This window comes from Pinus tabuliformis, chromosome 4_1 (assembly GCF_031772625.1).
Source record: "Pinus tabuliformis cultivar Carrire ecotype Pingquan chromosome 4_1, CPIR1, whole genome shotgun sequence".
NCBI classification, from domain to species: domain Eukaryota; kingdom Viridiplantae; phylum Streptophyta; class Pinopsida; order Pinales; family Pinaceae; genus Pinus; species Pinus tabuliformis.
In genome coordinates this window covers 727,931,538-727,946,594 of record NC_142303.1, presented here as the reverse complement: position 1 = coordinate 727,946,594, position 15,057 = coordinate 727,931,538, and the positions used below count along the sequence as shown (strand labels likewise).

At 34.9% G+C, this 15,057-nt stretch overlaps 1 protein-coding gene and 1 pseudogene across 1 annotated transcript; both read left to right on the top strand.

Annotated features, from left to right (window-relative positions):
* Positions 1 to 2,084: 2,084 nt before the first annotated feature.
* Positions 2,085 to 2,546, top strand: LOC149178202 (putative protein phosphatase 2C 25). The gene has a single exon (XM_089422020.1). It carries the CDS (start codon positions 2,085 to 2,087, stop codon positions 2,544 to 2,546), a length of 462 nt encoding a protein of 153 aa, XP_089278146.1.
* Positions 2,547 to 3,126: 580 nt separating this feature from the next.
* LOC149178201 (putative protein phosphatase 2C 32 pseudogene) lies at positions 3,127 to 3,558 on the top strand (annotated as a pseudogene).
* Positions 3,559 to 15,057: the final 11,499 nt, after the last annotated feature.

Genomic DNA, 15,057 nt, shown 5'->3' with positions numbered 1-15,057 from the left:
CATTGACATTTTGGTACCTCCGAGTGAGAGCATATGAATCATATGGGAGGATTAGTTTAATTACCATAACACCAGTGCCTGAGGATAGTACAATGAAAAATGATGCTTCAACATGGAGGTGGATGGTGAAGAGTTATTTCTCGCCACTTGGATTGGTTCTTGGAGTGCCAACCCATCCTTTAGGATAATCATTATTTTGGTTCTTCAATCATGTTGTTTCCATAAGATAGGTAACAATGAGGGTCTTCTATTATTCTCCTTTGTATTGGGCAGTTGTTATCAAGATTTTTAGCTCATGTTCTTGGGTTCCCGCATGGTCATTTGCAGGTACCTCTTGATTAGCCATCTCACAAGTTTTCCTTGAGCCCTAGTCTTGTTGTTCTGTCTCTATCGTGGAATTTTCTTGTGCCTCTTGTAAGAGTGGTGATTTCATAGCTCTCCTAAATTATTTGGTTTTGCTTCTTTGTCTCGTACTTGAGGGTAATGAGTCTCTTATGGATTTCTCAATGAGTTTCAAATCAATATCAAGTCAAGATGATTGTTTGGTGGAAAAGGCCTGGTGATTTGAGTTCTATGTGTCGTCTCTATGTAGAATTCATGTCTCATATGTCTTGCAAATAATGAAGTCCTATAGGGATTTATCATCTAAATTTTGAATCTATAATACGCTTAAGCATAACAAGAATACTTTATTCTCTACAAAAATATAGATCAATAAAAATCATGTTGCCGTAAAAGTCCTGAAAAATATTGATTTCTCCATTAACTGAGATGAGAAAGAAACTAAATCAGCCTCAATGACACACCTATATAAGATAGTTGCTCCTAAGGCTTCCAGAATCATATAACTTTTAGGAATGCAACTCTCTTTTCTTTTTTTTTATAGATCTCTTTATGTGATGTTATAGTAGTTGCAATGGAATAATTAAAACACCAAATGTAAGAATGAATCATTTGATACATATATTTAGAAACAAAAATCATGGAAGAAGGTTCTCCTTGTATCAATCGCATGTAACTTATGAGCTTTTTGCTTTTCCCATTCAATATAAAAAACCATGATTCTTGTCAAAAAAAAATAATAACCACATTAACTCCAAATCAACTTAACATAAAAATATAATGCAAAAAAAAAAAATCTCATATTACCTCCAAACCACCTTCAAATCACCTTAACATAAGGTCATAATCCCAAAAAAAACAAAAAATATTAAAAACTTGAAATTAACTCCAAACCATCTTCAAATCACGTTAATATAAGATCATGACCCAAAAACGAAAGTCAGATTAACTCTAAACCACCTTCAACATATGCATCACAACCTTGTATATTGAACTTAATATCATTTTTTTAGAGTAATAACATGATAAACAATTTTTATATAAATCTATTAGAACCTTTTTGTGATTTCGTTGGGGGATTTCAAGATATTAAACTTCCTAATAAAAAACAAAGTGTTTACATCTTATTTTAAGATTTGGATCCTCAATTATAACCATTCATCCTTGTACGGTTTCAAAAAAAATTCAAAGGGAGGGATCGATGGGTTGAGCTCGTACTCAATTCACACAATCTATTTTGACCACTAATTAGGCCTATAGGCCTTCTTATGCATCAACAATTGTCTACACTTTTACCCTGCTCCGTTCAATCAGGTGAGACACTTTCAACCGTTGATTTGAAGTGTGACTGATTTTTCCAAATATCGGTTGAGGTGCCTTCTTTTCACCTCCAAGTTCTGTTGTGCGCTGCGTGGCATGGCAAGATATTTTTATTGCCTTTTCCCATTCTTTTATGTCACTCTTGAAGATATCTTTACTATTTCTCCCATTATTTTATGTCACTCTTGGCCTCAGAGTTAATCGTTTCTTTGGTTTGCTAGTTGTTGTTCTTGTTATTGTTCCCAGCCTTTTGGTAAGCACTGATTAGTATTAAATTATATACCCCATACACCAATTAAAAGTACCTGTGGCCAACTCTTTAACTGTACCTCTGCAGACTTAATCCCCAAACCCCCAAAGCCGTGATCTGGTGCATCTTGAAGTAATAGTGCTTTCTGATGCGGCATCCGTAGATTGTGAACATGTCTTGTGTTGTTGCAGGGAATTCTCCCTCGGTCTTCATCTTAGGCAGGTCGTTGTTTATTGGCGGCTGGTGCCCCACACCTCTACTACAGAGGAAATGCTCGCAGCGGCTGGATGTTCCGCTCTACTCGTCGAAACTGAATGCGTCGTGCGTAGCCATAAAGGACATGATGGAGGCCAACTTAGAGGGCTTTCATTATGTAGTTTTGTCTATAAAGGGTCGGCAAGAATTCATGGAGGATACCCATAAAGCCATGGTCAATGTTCTTGGTCATTCCAAACAGGCCTTCTTTGGTGTCTTTGATGGTCATAGCAGTAAGCAAGCTGCAGCTTTTGCCGCCGAAAATATTGGGCAAAATATTGTGGATGCTATGCTCGGGATGGAAGATGAAACAATGGATATTCTTGAGCAGGTTGTTAAAGCTGGCTACTTAACAATAGATGTAGGATTTTTGAAGTAGGAGGTTGGCAGCAGTACTGCTTTTGTAACTGCCTTCATTATAAATGGTAACTTAGTGGTTTCTAATGCTTTATGTCACTCTTGGCCTCAAAGTTAATCATTTCTTTGGTTTGCCAGTTGTTTTTGTTCTTCTTCTTCCCTGGCTTTTGGCAAGCACTATTCTTCTTCCCTGGCTTTTTGCAAGCACTGATTAGTATTAAATTATATACCCCATACACCAATTAAAACTACCTACAGCCAACTCTTTCGTTGTATCTCCGTAGAATTAATCCCAAAACCCCCAAAGCCGTGATCTGGTGCTTCTTGAAGTAATAGCTCTTTCTGATGCGGCATCCATAGATTGTGAACATGTCTTGTGTTGTTGCAGGGAATTCTCCCTCAGTCTTCATCTTAGGTAGGTCGTTGTTTATTGGCGGCCGGTGCCTCACGCCTCTGCTATAGAGGAAACACCCGCAATGGCTGGATGTTCCACTCTACTCGCCAGAACTGAATGCGCCATGTGTAGCCATAGAGGAGATGACGGAGGTCAACCTAGAGGGTTTTCATTATGCGGTTTTGTCTAGAAACGGTTGGCGAGATTCATGGAGAATACCCACAAGGCTATGGTCAATGTTCTTGGTCATTCCAAACAGGCCTTCTTTGGCGGCTTTGATGATCATAGCGGTAAGCAAGCCGCAACTTTCGCCGCTGAAAATATTGGGCAAAATATTGTGGATGCCATGCTCAGTGTGGAAGATGAAACAACGGATATTCTTGAGCAGGCTATTAGAGCTGGCTACTTAACAACAGATGCAGGATTTTTGAAGCAGGAGGTTGGCAGCGGTACTGCTTGTGTAATTGTTCTCACTATAAATGGTAACTTAGTGGTTTCTAACGCTGGGGATTGTCGAGCAGTTATTAGCAGAGATGGTGCTTCTGAAGCCCTTACATGTGATCATCGAGCTGGAAGGGAGGACGAGAGACAACAGATAGAGAATTTGAGTGGGATTGTGGAACTCCGTCATAGAGTTTAGCGAGTTCAAGGATCTTTAGCGATAACTAGGGCAATAGGTGATTCACACTTGAAAGAATGGATAACATCTGAACTGGACACAAAAAGATTGAAATAACATCTAATTGGATTTGCGCAGTCAAGACTGTGGAACACTGACATTTATATTTGCTACTTCTTTGCTTTTGAATGGGGATAATGCTTTGGCATTGCAGGGCTGGGTTTTGTTTTTTGTGGTTCTGTTATGGCTCATGAATGGATGTGTTTATGGATTGAAATTTAAGGAAAATATGGTTTACTGTAGCATATGAATGGGATGCATCCAAGCATTGAAATTTCAGAAGTTGGGTTTATTGTGCATATGAAATAGCATGTGTTCATGCTTTTGAAATTTTACTCAGAGAAAAGAAAAGATGGATTTGGTATTGCCTATGAATGAGATGTATTCTTTGTATATGCTTGGCCATCTATAGAGGTTTCTTGATTTTGGGTAATTAACTTAACCTCTTGATTTTGGGTAATTAACTTACTCTCAAATGAAATAAGACATTCAATGTGTTCCTTGTAATATAGATATAAAAAAAAACATCTAAAGAAAAGTAATTGCACAATGATCCAGTCCAAGAAAACAGGGTTTTCCACAAACTAATTAACTCTTCTAGAAAAATTCAACAATTCCAATTTAATAATCCTATCGGCTTCTCTTTGTAGCTTTTGGGACAATTGCTAGTATTATAACAAGTTAGTGTAATCATCGTTGATAACACATGAGTATGATAATTGATAAATTTGAATAAAAAGAATAACTTATCGCTTACCTAATAAAAAATAACATAAACGCATTTTAAATGTTACAAGGGTTATTATTATGACATTTCTAAAGAGAAAAATGGAATCAAATTTAATTAATAATTTACACAACATTCCATAAATTAACATTATTAATCCAACAATACATTAAAGGGCTTGAAATTCATAAATAAAAACTCATTTCCTCAAAGTGTTAACCTTTCAAGTTTGTTTCGAGTGTTTTATTTCTTACTCTATGGTATCACGAATAATTTTATAATTATTTTCAACATCCTAGTTCATGTTCTCAACATTCTTTGTTCATATTTAGTTAAAACACCAAAGGTCATTTGAATTGAACTAAAGGGAACTTCCAAACATAATTATTTTGAAAAGATGGTCAGAATTGTCCATATTTAGTTAAAACACCAAAGAGCGTTTGAATTGAACTAAAGGGAAGGTCCAAAAATAGTTATTTCAAAATGATGGTCTGAATCTAACCAAATGAGACCTTTAAAAGAAAACGTGTCATGATTCTTCTTTCAAAATTAAGTCAAATTTCGTACAATGAAAATTGCAATTTTAAAATAAACTCAAATTTGATATCATGGCAGATTGCAAATTTTGTTTTAAATACAGGTAACGACAAAATTTACAGGTAGTTTATTTACAGACTAGTTACCTTCATTATATCACGTACTTTAATGTCCCTATTAGATTAGAGACTAAAATCAGCATACCAGAGAGGCTATAGCTTCACGCGAAGACATTTGCCTTTTCATGTTTGACAATGCCACATTTTTTACTGTAAATTTATTCTGCTAAATGTTGATGTACCAAACTCAAAGTAGGGAGGGTTGGGGATTATTTTACAGAATTGGATGGATTTATATATTTGGCTGGTCAGGTTAGTGATTAAATGGAGTGTTTTAACCTTTTTAAAAAAACTCCACATATTTTATTCTGGTAAATGTTCATGTACTGGGATCAAAGCAGGGCGGGCTGAAGCTTACTATAAATATTTTGATGGATTTATATTTGGCTGGTCAGTCATGACCTTTTGCGTATTTTAGTGACTAATTTGTATTCTCTCATTTTTAGACTATATGAGAGTTATTGACAACTTTTGATGCTGCTAGAATAGGCCTTCAAAAAAATATAAGTTTGAGTATTTAAATTTTTGTAGAAATCTCCAATATATTTCTCCGCTAGGCGCTCATTGCATACATAAAAACCATCTAATTGGAATTTTTTGGTTGGTTGCAGTTACATGAATAACATGGAGTTGCCACAATCTATAGTTTTTTGAGACATAAGGAGAGGAGTTTCCTTATGTATTAATGGAAGAAAAGAAAAATTATTTGTAGCTTCAAATTATTAACAGGTCGTAATTGGGGATCTAAGATGGCATTATCAGTGATGAAAGAAGAGAATTAATGGGAGGTCAATTTTGTTTATCTAGTATGTCGATCACTGGCATCTAATCAAAACCTTTTGTTACATCTTATGAAAAATCTAACGCAAATCAACTATAACATGCTAAAATAGTAAATTCATTGTTGGTAAAAGTGTTGCATCAAATTAAATGCCAAAAACAAATATATCATATGAAACACTTCAGAGGGTGATTCCAAAAAGTACAACATATCCTCTTAGATCAGAATATCTAAAATGGTAAGCATATTTGAAATGGTAAGCTAAATCCTGACAGGAAAATCTTGATCAAGCTCCAAAATCATGGATTTTTTTCGCAACGAAACCAAGCTTGAATATTTTCGTTTATATGGACGCTTGCATACCAAGTGCAAGGGTTCGATGGGTGAACCTACAATGTCAGGACACTTGTTAACAAATTTTCAATCAAAACCTATAATTCTGAAATCCGTCTTTCTCATTGCAGCGTGGAATTTGATTGAGGGGCTTATGCTAAGATTCATTGTGATGAAGGAGAATTCTTGGTTTCAATTGATCAATATCACAAAAAAATATTTGTTTTCTCCTTTTGTTTAAATCTCTGAGTTATTTTACTTGAGAGGTCAAAATAAAAAGGTCATTGGTATCGTTGTTGTAGAAGAACAAATTTCCTACCTACTAAAGCCTACAAGTCAGAACGTTTTGATACAGAAATGAAGTATGAGCACTCAGACATTGTGCCACCACACAGCGGAATCATTGCTTGGCTAGGGAACTCCAACGATGATGATACAGAACCAGTGTAGGGAGAACGTTAAAAAGAAACTTGAAGAAAAGCCACGAGGAGTTCTTTGCTTGCAGCAAAGGAAAATTCAGATAAGAATCAATCTAGAAGACAAATTTCTCAGGGAACATGATGGAATTTCAGCCTAGAAAAGAAAAGATTGAAGTTTATAAATAGATTAATCTTGTCTAAAAATGGGGCTCAACTTATAAGTTTTCAGAGAGGAAGTTATGCTATCTACATCATAAATGAACTGACACCAAGGCCAGACATAAATACGTAACTAAAATCTTAAATAATTACACACACACAAAAATATTACAAACAATGGTCATGCAATTACTGGAGTGTATTAAAACGCTGACATCGACTCCGCATAACAATATAATAAAAAAAAGTACACTAAGAGATAAATATTACAAACAATGGTTAGGTAATTATTGGAGCGTATTAAAACGATTCAGAATATTGACTTCGGCTCTACATAATAATATAACGGAAAAAAACCTATAAAGGCAAATCAAAATATGGGAAGACTCCAAATATATCGCCTAGTATGAAGACAACATATATGGAGATGGAGAAGCAAACGAAAACCCAAATCCTCAGCAAAATAATTTTATAGCAGATAGATGAATTTGGACATTAAGTTTCATTATTTAAGCATGCTTGAAAATGTATAAATTCAACAAAATATTGGTTACAATTAGTTACAACATTGAGTTTTGTGTTAACAATTTTGCAAATGGATTCCCAAGTTCAACAACTTCCTCTTTAATACATTCACAGGGTATATTTATGACGCGAAAAACCTTGGAAGTGGGCTGAGTGTAACAAATCTATGGTTGTCTATATGTGGAAGCCATTTGCTCTGGCCACACTTCAAAATCTTGATCTATCTTTTAGTTTAGACTAAGACATATAAACAATTTCTATTGGTAATTGACAACTAATTAATGTAAATTTGGGTAAATTGCGTTAGTTATTGACAATTTAGTTTCATATCGAATTAGTAGTTATGTAACTAAGGAGGCTCATATATAAAACTAATGAATGCCCAAACTATTGTAAGGAGAATCATTTATTGATTGAATAAAAATTCCAATCCATTGCCTTGTAGATGTTTCCTTGACACCCTGTTAGGTTTTACCACGTAAATCTTGAGTTTTTACTTGTGTGGTTGTATTCAATTTCTTTTTCTTTCTTGTTTGATAACCTCCTATAGCTACAAATGGTATCAGAGCAATTGAGTTGAGTTTGGAGGAAAATCCTTGTGAAAGAAAAAAAAGGCTGTATAAAACCTGTGTTGGTTAAGGGAGCCAGAGCCTGTGGAGTTGTTGCTGGCTTGCAAACCATCAAGGAGTGTTGTGTGCTGCCTGCAGTGGTGGTAAAGGAAGTTTCTCTCTGCCCTCTGCGTATTACCACTGGCTTGTCCAGAGGCATGGCCCAGAGCCGTCGAGCAGAACCGGAGCGAGGAGGCTTGCCTGTCGACATCCGTCGAGAAGAACATTGCCATCCGTCGAGTAGAACCAGAGTGCCCTTCACGTGTTGGTAGAGGAAGATAACCCAGGAGGAGCGTGGAATGGAATGGATTGATAGGCAGGTTGTTTGCTACCTGAGGCCCAGTTCTACGCTGCCAGACCACCTAACTCTCTGCCCTCTGTGTGCTGGTCAAGGAAGATAGAGTTGTTCTCTGCATGGACTGGTGAGGACGTCTTCATGCTGCTGCGTAGCTTGTGTGAAGACCATCGTTGCTGCCCGTTCAGTGTGTAGAAAAATTATGGAGGCCCATTTCTTGTCTAGAACTGGGGCAAGGGCTGCGTGGTTCCATTTTCAAGAACCTACATGCCGACAAGGAGAAGCATGGATTAGGCTACATACATGTTACTGGCCACCTACATCTTACTATTGCATCAGAGGTTGCGCTACGTGAAAATTACCCATTGAAGAGAGATCATTTTGCAAGGCCTGGAATTTTTTTTCAAAAATTGTGAATAAATTCAGGGTTTGTTGAAAGATTTCTTTCAATTGAAGAATGAAGATTTTTCCAAATTTCTTTGAATTGAAGGACAAATATTTTTCCAGGAAACTGAAATTAAACTAAAGGGATTTAAAAAAATAAAAAATAAATTGTAGGTTTTCTAAGTCAATTTGGAAAAATTTGTGAAAATAAGATTCTGAATTTTCTATTGGGCAATCTCTGAAAAAAAATTCCGGAAAATTCAAGTAAGAAAAATTAAAAAAGAACTTGGAAAATCCTTTGTTGGAAGAAGACAATCCAAGTAATTTTTTTTTGGAAACCCTAGTTGAAAGACTGAAACCTTGAGAGGAAAGAAATGGCCAAGATGTCGAATGTAAAGTTTGAGGTGGAGAAATTCACTGGCAATAGCAACTTTGCTCTATGAAAACTGAAAGTTAGGGATTTGCTAGTGCAACAAGGGTTGTACAAAGCATTAGATGGGGCAAATAAGAAACCTGCTAGTTTGAAAGATTCAGACTGGGAGGACTTGGATGTCCAAGCTCTCAGTACCATCATGGTATGCCTAGCAGATGAAGTTCTCTTCAACATTATTGAAGAGAGTACAATTTCAGGTTTATGGGAAAAGCTGGAAAAACTATATATGACAAAGTCGTTAACCAATAAAATTTATTTGAAAAGACAATTGTACAATCCTTGAATGAAGAAGGGTTCAAAAGTTACAGAGCATTTAAATGTTTTTAATACATGTACATGCCAATTAACGAATATAAAAGTTAAAATTCAGGAAGAAGACAAAGCTATAACCTTGTTGTGTTCTCTGCCTGAGTCATGGGACCACTTCGTAACTTCAATCAGTTTGAGCACCATTGATTCTTTGAAATTTTAATTAGTTGTGGGAGCTCTCTTATCTGAAGAAGTACGAAGGAAATCCAGTACTGAAATAGCAACATCAAAAGCCATGATAGCTAGAGGACTGTCAATGGAAAGAGGAGAAAAAACAAGGGGTCTTCTAGATCTAAATCAAAGGGAAAGAAGTGTAAGGAAAAATGTTGGCACTGTAATAAAATTGGACACTCAAAGAAAGACTGTTGGAAATGAAGAGAGTCTGATAACTCGAAGAAGGAAGCAAATCAGGTTGATTTAGGTATGATAGACGAAGTTTTATCTGTTGAAGAATTATGTATGATAGATGAAACTTTACTTGTATGTAATGTCTCTCATGGTTTTGAAAGCCGGTTGTTAGACTCTGGTGCTTCTCATCACATGTGTCTACACAGAAATTGATTTACTTCATATGAGGATGTAAATGGTAGTTTTGTGTTTATGGGTAATAATGTATCATGTGAGACTATTGGCATGGGAAATATTAGGATTAAAATGTATAATAATGCAGTTAGAACATTAACTAGTGTTAAACATGTACCTGAATTGTAAAAAAAAAAGATTTCTTTGGGAGTGTTGCATTCGGATGGTTATAAGTTTACAGGTTAGAATGGAGTGCTGAAAGTCTCTAAAGGCGCCCTAGTTGCTATGAAAGCAGAAAAGCTCAGAAATCTTTACAAACTCAAAGGAAGTATTCAAGTCAGTGAAGTAGTGATTGTGTCAGAAAAAGAAGAAGAAGGTACTCGCCTATGGAATCGGCGATTGGGTCACATGAGCGAGAATGGTCTTTAGATACTGATGAAATGTAAATCTCTTTCCGATCTGAAATCTTTCAAGTTGGATTTCTGTAAGCATTGTGTGTATGGAAAACAGTGTGAACAACTATTTAAAACTAGAAATCATAATAGTAAAGATATTTTAGACTATATTCATTCTGATCTATTGGGGACCATCTCCTGTTGTATCATATGGAAGTGCTCTATATTTTTTAATGTTTATTGATGATTTCTCTTGTAAAGTTTGGGTCTTTATGCTGAAAAAGAAAGCTGATGTATTCAATATCTTTAAACAATTTAAAGCAATGGTATAGAAAAGAATAAGAAAATAAATTAAATGTTTAAGAACTGAAAACATGGTGGTCAATTTACTTCAATAGAATTTGAAGAACACTGTAAGGATGAAAGAATTGTTAGACACAAAACTACTGTTTATATTCATCAGCAAAATGGTGTTGTTGAACGTATGAATCAGGCTCTTATGAAAAGAGCCAGAAGCATGATCAAAAATGCTAAATTGGAAAAGGAGTTGTTGGCAGAAGTAGTATCCGTTGCTTGTTATTTAGTTAACAGATCACATTTAGTAGCAATTAATTGTAAAATTCCTGAAGAAGTTTGGTGAGGTTAGTCTTGCAATTATTCACATTTAAGGATATTTGGTTGTGATGCTTATGCTATTATTCCTAAAAATCAGCGTTCAAAATTAGATCCAAAATCAAAATGTTATGTCTTTATTGGGTATGACTATACTGTGAAAGGATAGAGGTTGTGGGATCCTACATTGTGAAAGATAGTCATTAGTATAGATGTAACATTTGATGAATCTTCTATATTAAAATCAAATTTCGAAAGAATTGAACAGGAACAGGTATCGCCAAATCAAAAAATCTAGTTGGAGGGTAGACCCTCCTGTGAAAGTCAAAAGGAAGATGAGACTTCTGGAGAAAATGGTGTTGAAGATACTGTTGAAGTTTCTGAACCTATTCAGCAACCAGTCACTCTAAGAAGGTCTACAAGCAAAAGAAAAACTCCCAAAAGGTATGAAGATTCCACTTCATCTTTTGCTTTGATTACTGAAGATGGGGAACCTTCTTGTTATCAGGAAGCAGTAGATGATACAGATAGCGAAAAATGGAAAATGGTTATGGAAGAAGAAATGGATACCTTAGCCAAGAACAATACCTGGGATCTTGTAGAACTTTCTGAAGGGAGAAGTGTTGTTGGATGCAAATGGTCTTTCAAACTAAAACGAAAAGTTGATTGAAGTATCGAAAGGTATAAGGCAAGATTGGTAGCAAAAAGGTATTCTCAGGTTGAAGGTATTGACTTTCATGAGATTTTTTCACTAGTTGTAAAACTTGTTTCTATTCATACTATGTTGGCACTAACTGTATTAATTAACCTTGAGTAAGAACAGTTAGATGTTAAAACAACTTTTCTACATGGTGATTTGAATGAAGAGTTATATATGGAACAACCAGAAGGTTTTGTACAAGGTCGCAACAGAAGATTAGTTTGCAAGCTCAGGAAATCATTGTATGGTTTGAGGTAGTCTCTTAGCCAATGGTACAAGAAGTTTGACTCCTTCATGGTGAGCTAGAACTTTATTAGAAGTGAGTATGATCATTGTGTATACTTCAAAAGTTTCAATGGCATATTCATTATCTTAGCTTTGTATGTTGACGATATGCTTATTGCAAGAAAAATCATCGAAGAGATCAACAGGTTAAAGGTTCAGCTATCTAGGATGTTTGATATGAAGAATATTGGAGTAGCAAAACATATCTTGGGCATGGAGATACACAAACACAGGAAAAATGGTAAGCTTTGGTTATCACAGTAGAAGTATGTGGAGAAAGTACTTGAAAATTTCTATATGAACAATGTGAAACGTGTTAATGTTCCATTAGCTTCCCATTTTAAGATTTCTTCGCTTTTGAGTCCTAGAACTGATGAAGAAAAGTAATATATGTCTCATGTACCATATGCAAATGTTGTAGGCAACTTAATGTATGAGATGGTATCTACAAGACCTGACATTTCACACGCAGTTGGAGTTGTCAGCAGGTTCATGGAAAATCCAGCTGAAGAACATTGGTGAGCAGTGAAATGGGTGCTTTGATATCTAAGAGGCACAAGTGACCATTTCATCATCTTTATTGGTAGTGAAGGATTACTCTGCGAATATGTAGATGCTGATTATGCAGGTGATTTGGACAAAAGAAGATCTACTATAGGTTATGTCTTTAGTATTGCAGGTGGAGCAATTAGTTGGATGTCAAAGCTTCAAGAAATAGTTGTGTTGTCCACTACCGAAGCAGAATATATAACTGTTTTAGATACCAGTAAAGAAGAAATCCGGTTAAAGGGTCTACTTGATGAGATTGGAAGTTCGCAGGAGAATGTTAATGTACTTTGTGACAATCAGAGTGCTATTCACTTGGCTACAAATCTTGCCTATCACAGCAAAACCAAGCACATTGATGTAATATATCATTCTCTAAGACATGTGATCGATGGCGGAAAAGTAGCTCTTCAAAAGGTCCATACACAGGAGAACTGTGCAGACATATTGAAAAAACTAGTTACAATAGAGAAGTTTCGATGGTGTTTAGCTTCTCTTGGATTGTAGAAGAGATGATGAATGGGCATGGGCAAGGGATTAGGAAAATTGTGTCATGGTGGAGTTTGTTTGTAATTGACAACTAATTAATGTAAATTTGGGTAAATTGCATTAGTTATTGACAAGTTAGTTTCATACCGAATCAGTAGTTATTTAACTGAGGAGGCTCATATATAAAACATATTAATGCTCAAACTATTATAAGGAGAATCATTTATTGATTGAATAAAAATTCCAATCCCTAGCCCCATGGATGTTTTCTTGACACCCTGTCAGGGTTTTACGATGCAAATCTTGAATTTTTACTTTTGTGGTTGTATTCATTGTCTTTTCCTTTCTTGTTTGATAACCTCCTGTAACTACAATCTCTAATTTCCATCAATAAAGTCAAAAGAATTCAATCATATACTCTGTAGTAAATTTAACTCCCCAGAAAATCTTATAAGAACACAATCAAAAGAGCCTCTCTCCCTTAACGTGAAAGGATATAATCACTAAGACAAATAAACAATTTCTAAGTTCCATCAAGGTGGTTAAAAGAATTCAATCATATATTCTGTAATAAATTTAACTCCCCACAAAATCCTATAAGAACACAATCCAAAGAACCTCTTCCCCTAATGTGAAAGGATAAAATCCATGGAAACCTACCAATGTAATTCAATTTCAAATCGTTAGAAAACAATCGATTATCAACAAACACTATTGGAGGATGAACAAAACATCAACTACGAAGCACCCACATGTAATTCAACAGGAATGATTTGTTTAGAAAAAAAATAGAAAACTTCTATGTTCCAGTCTTTTCTCTGAGATTAGATGAAAAGAGATTTCAGAGGATAATATTTAGAGTTGATAAATCAATTTATATATGTCAGATTATTTATATTGTTTATTTTAAAGTCTTTCTTTTCTTTGAAAATTAAGCATAAAATTGAAACAAGATTGGAACAGAAAGTTTTTGTGTTAAAGTCTTTCTTTTCCTTGAAAATTAAGCATAAAATTGAAACATGATTGGAACAGAAATAATTTACATATATACAGCAACATAGATTCTTTACCGTATAAAAGAATGGGGTTCCATACAATGCTCTTTTTTTTGGTGAAAATTTCGAGTTAACTATAAAGCCGAACAAAGAACCCTCTACAGGGAAGCACCCTAACTGAAAAATAGATTCATGAATATAAAGAAATTCTTCGAGGGTTTTGATAAAATTACTGAGAGATGTCCACTGGTTTAATTGTTCTTTCTTACAATTAAAAAAAATTGGAAATATATCAAATACATATCAATTCTTGTAACTGAGGAGGATAAAAGAAACAAAGAAACAAATATTTCATATTCCCAGAGTACCATCAAAACAACACGGTGGGTTGGATCTCAAGATAAATTTTTTTATGGATTTATATATGGCTGGTCGGTTAGGAACTTCTGTGTAGTTTAGTGACTAAATTTTATTCTTTCCCTCGTCAGAATTTATAAGAGTTATTTACAACATTTGAAGTTGCTAGTATGGGATTATTTAACTTTTTGTAGAAATCTCCAACATATTTGTTTGTTAGGCATTCACTGTATACCTAAAAACAACATGCTTGGAATTATTCTGTTGGTTGCAATGACATGAATAGCGTGAAGGTTGGGTGTAAGTTTGAATATCCAGCTTAGGACCAGGTTAGGGTACCTGTGAGAAAAAAGAGAAATAAGATTAGTGATGAGTCTGTTTATGGCCTAAAATAAGTTAAAGAAAAGACATAAATTTAAGTAAATCTTGCTGGGAAGAAACATAGAGAAAATAAGTTAAAGAAAATAAATAAATTTAAGTAAAAATTAATGGGCGAAGAAATTTCTCACCTGAGCATAGTTTGACAACAAAATCTCTTCACAACCGGGCATGAAGCCACCCTTACACAAAATTATAACTGATTGAACTTAGCTTATGAAAAGGAAAAGGAAAAGAGGAGTATAACCTCATAATGAAAAGAAAACCCATGATAAGAAGAATTTGTAAGTTACCTAAAAACTATTGAAGTGAGGGTTACTGGAGAAGGAAAGCTTGCATCCTCAAACTGAAGTTAAAACCCATGTCAAAACCACAACACTCCTGGCTATTATGCCTCATCTTCAAAACCAGAAAACCATGAAGAAAATCTTAACAATAAGTAATTGGGTAAGAATCATCACTATGATTAACCTAATCCTAGACAAACGTGATAGAAAAAAAAACCGAGAACAAAAAAAGGAATATTTACATGTACAATACGATGAATGTTTT

Excerpts from the sequence above, each read along its gene's own strand:
- LOC149178202 (XM_089422020.1), top strand. The coding sequence starts at position 2,085 with ATGTCTTGTGTTGTTGCAGGGAATTCTCCCTCGGTCTTCATCTTAGGC.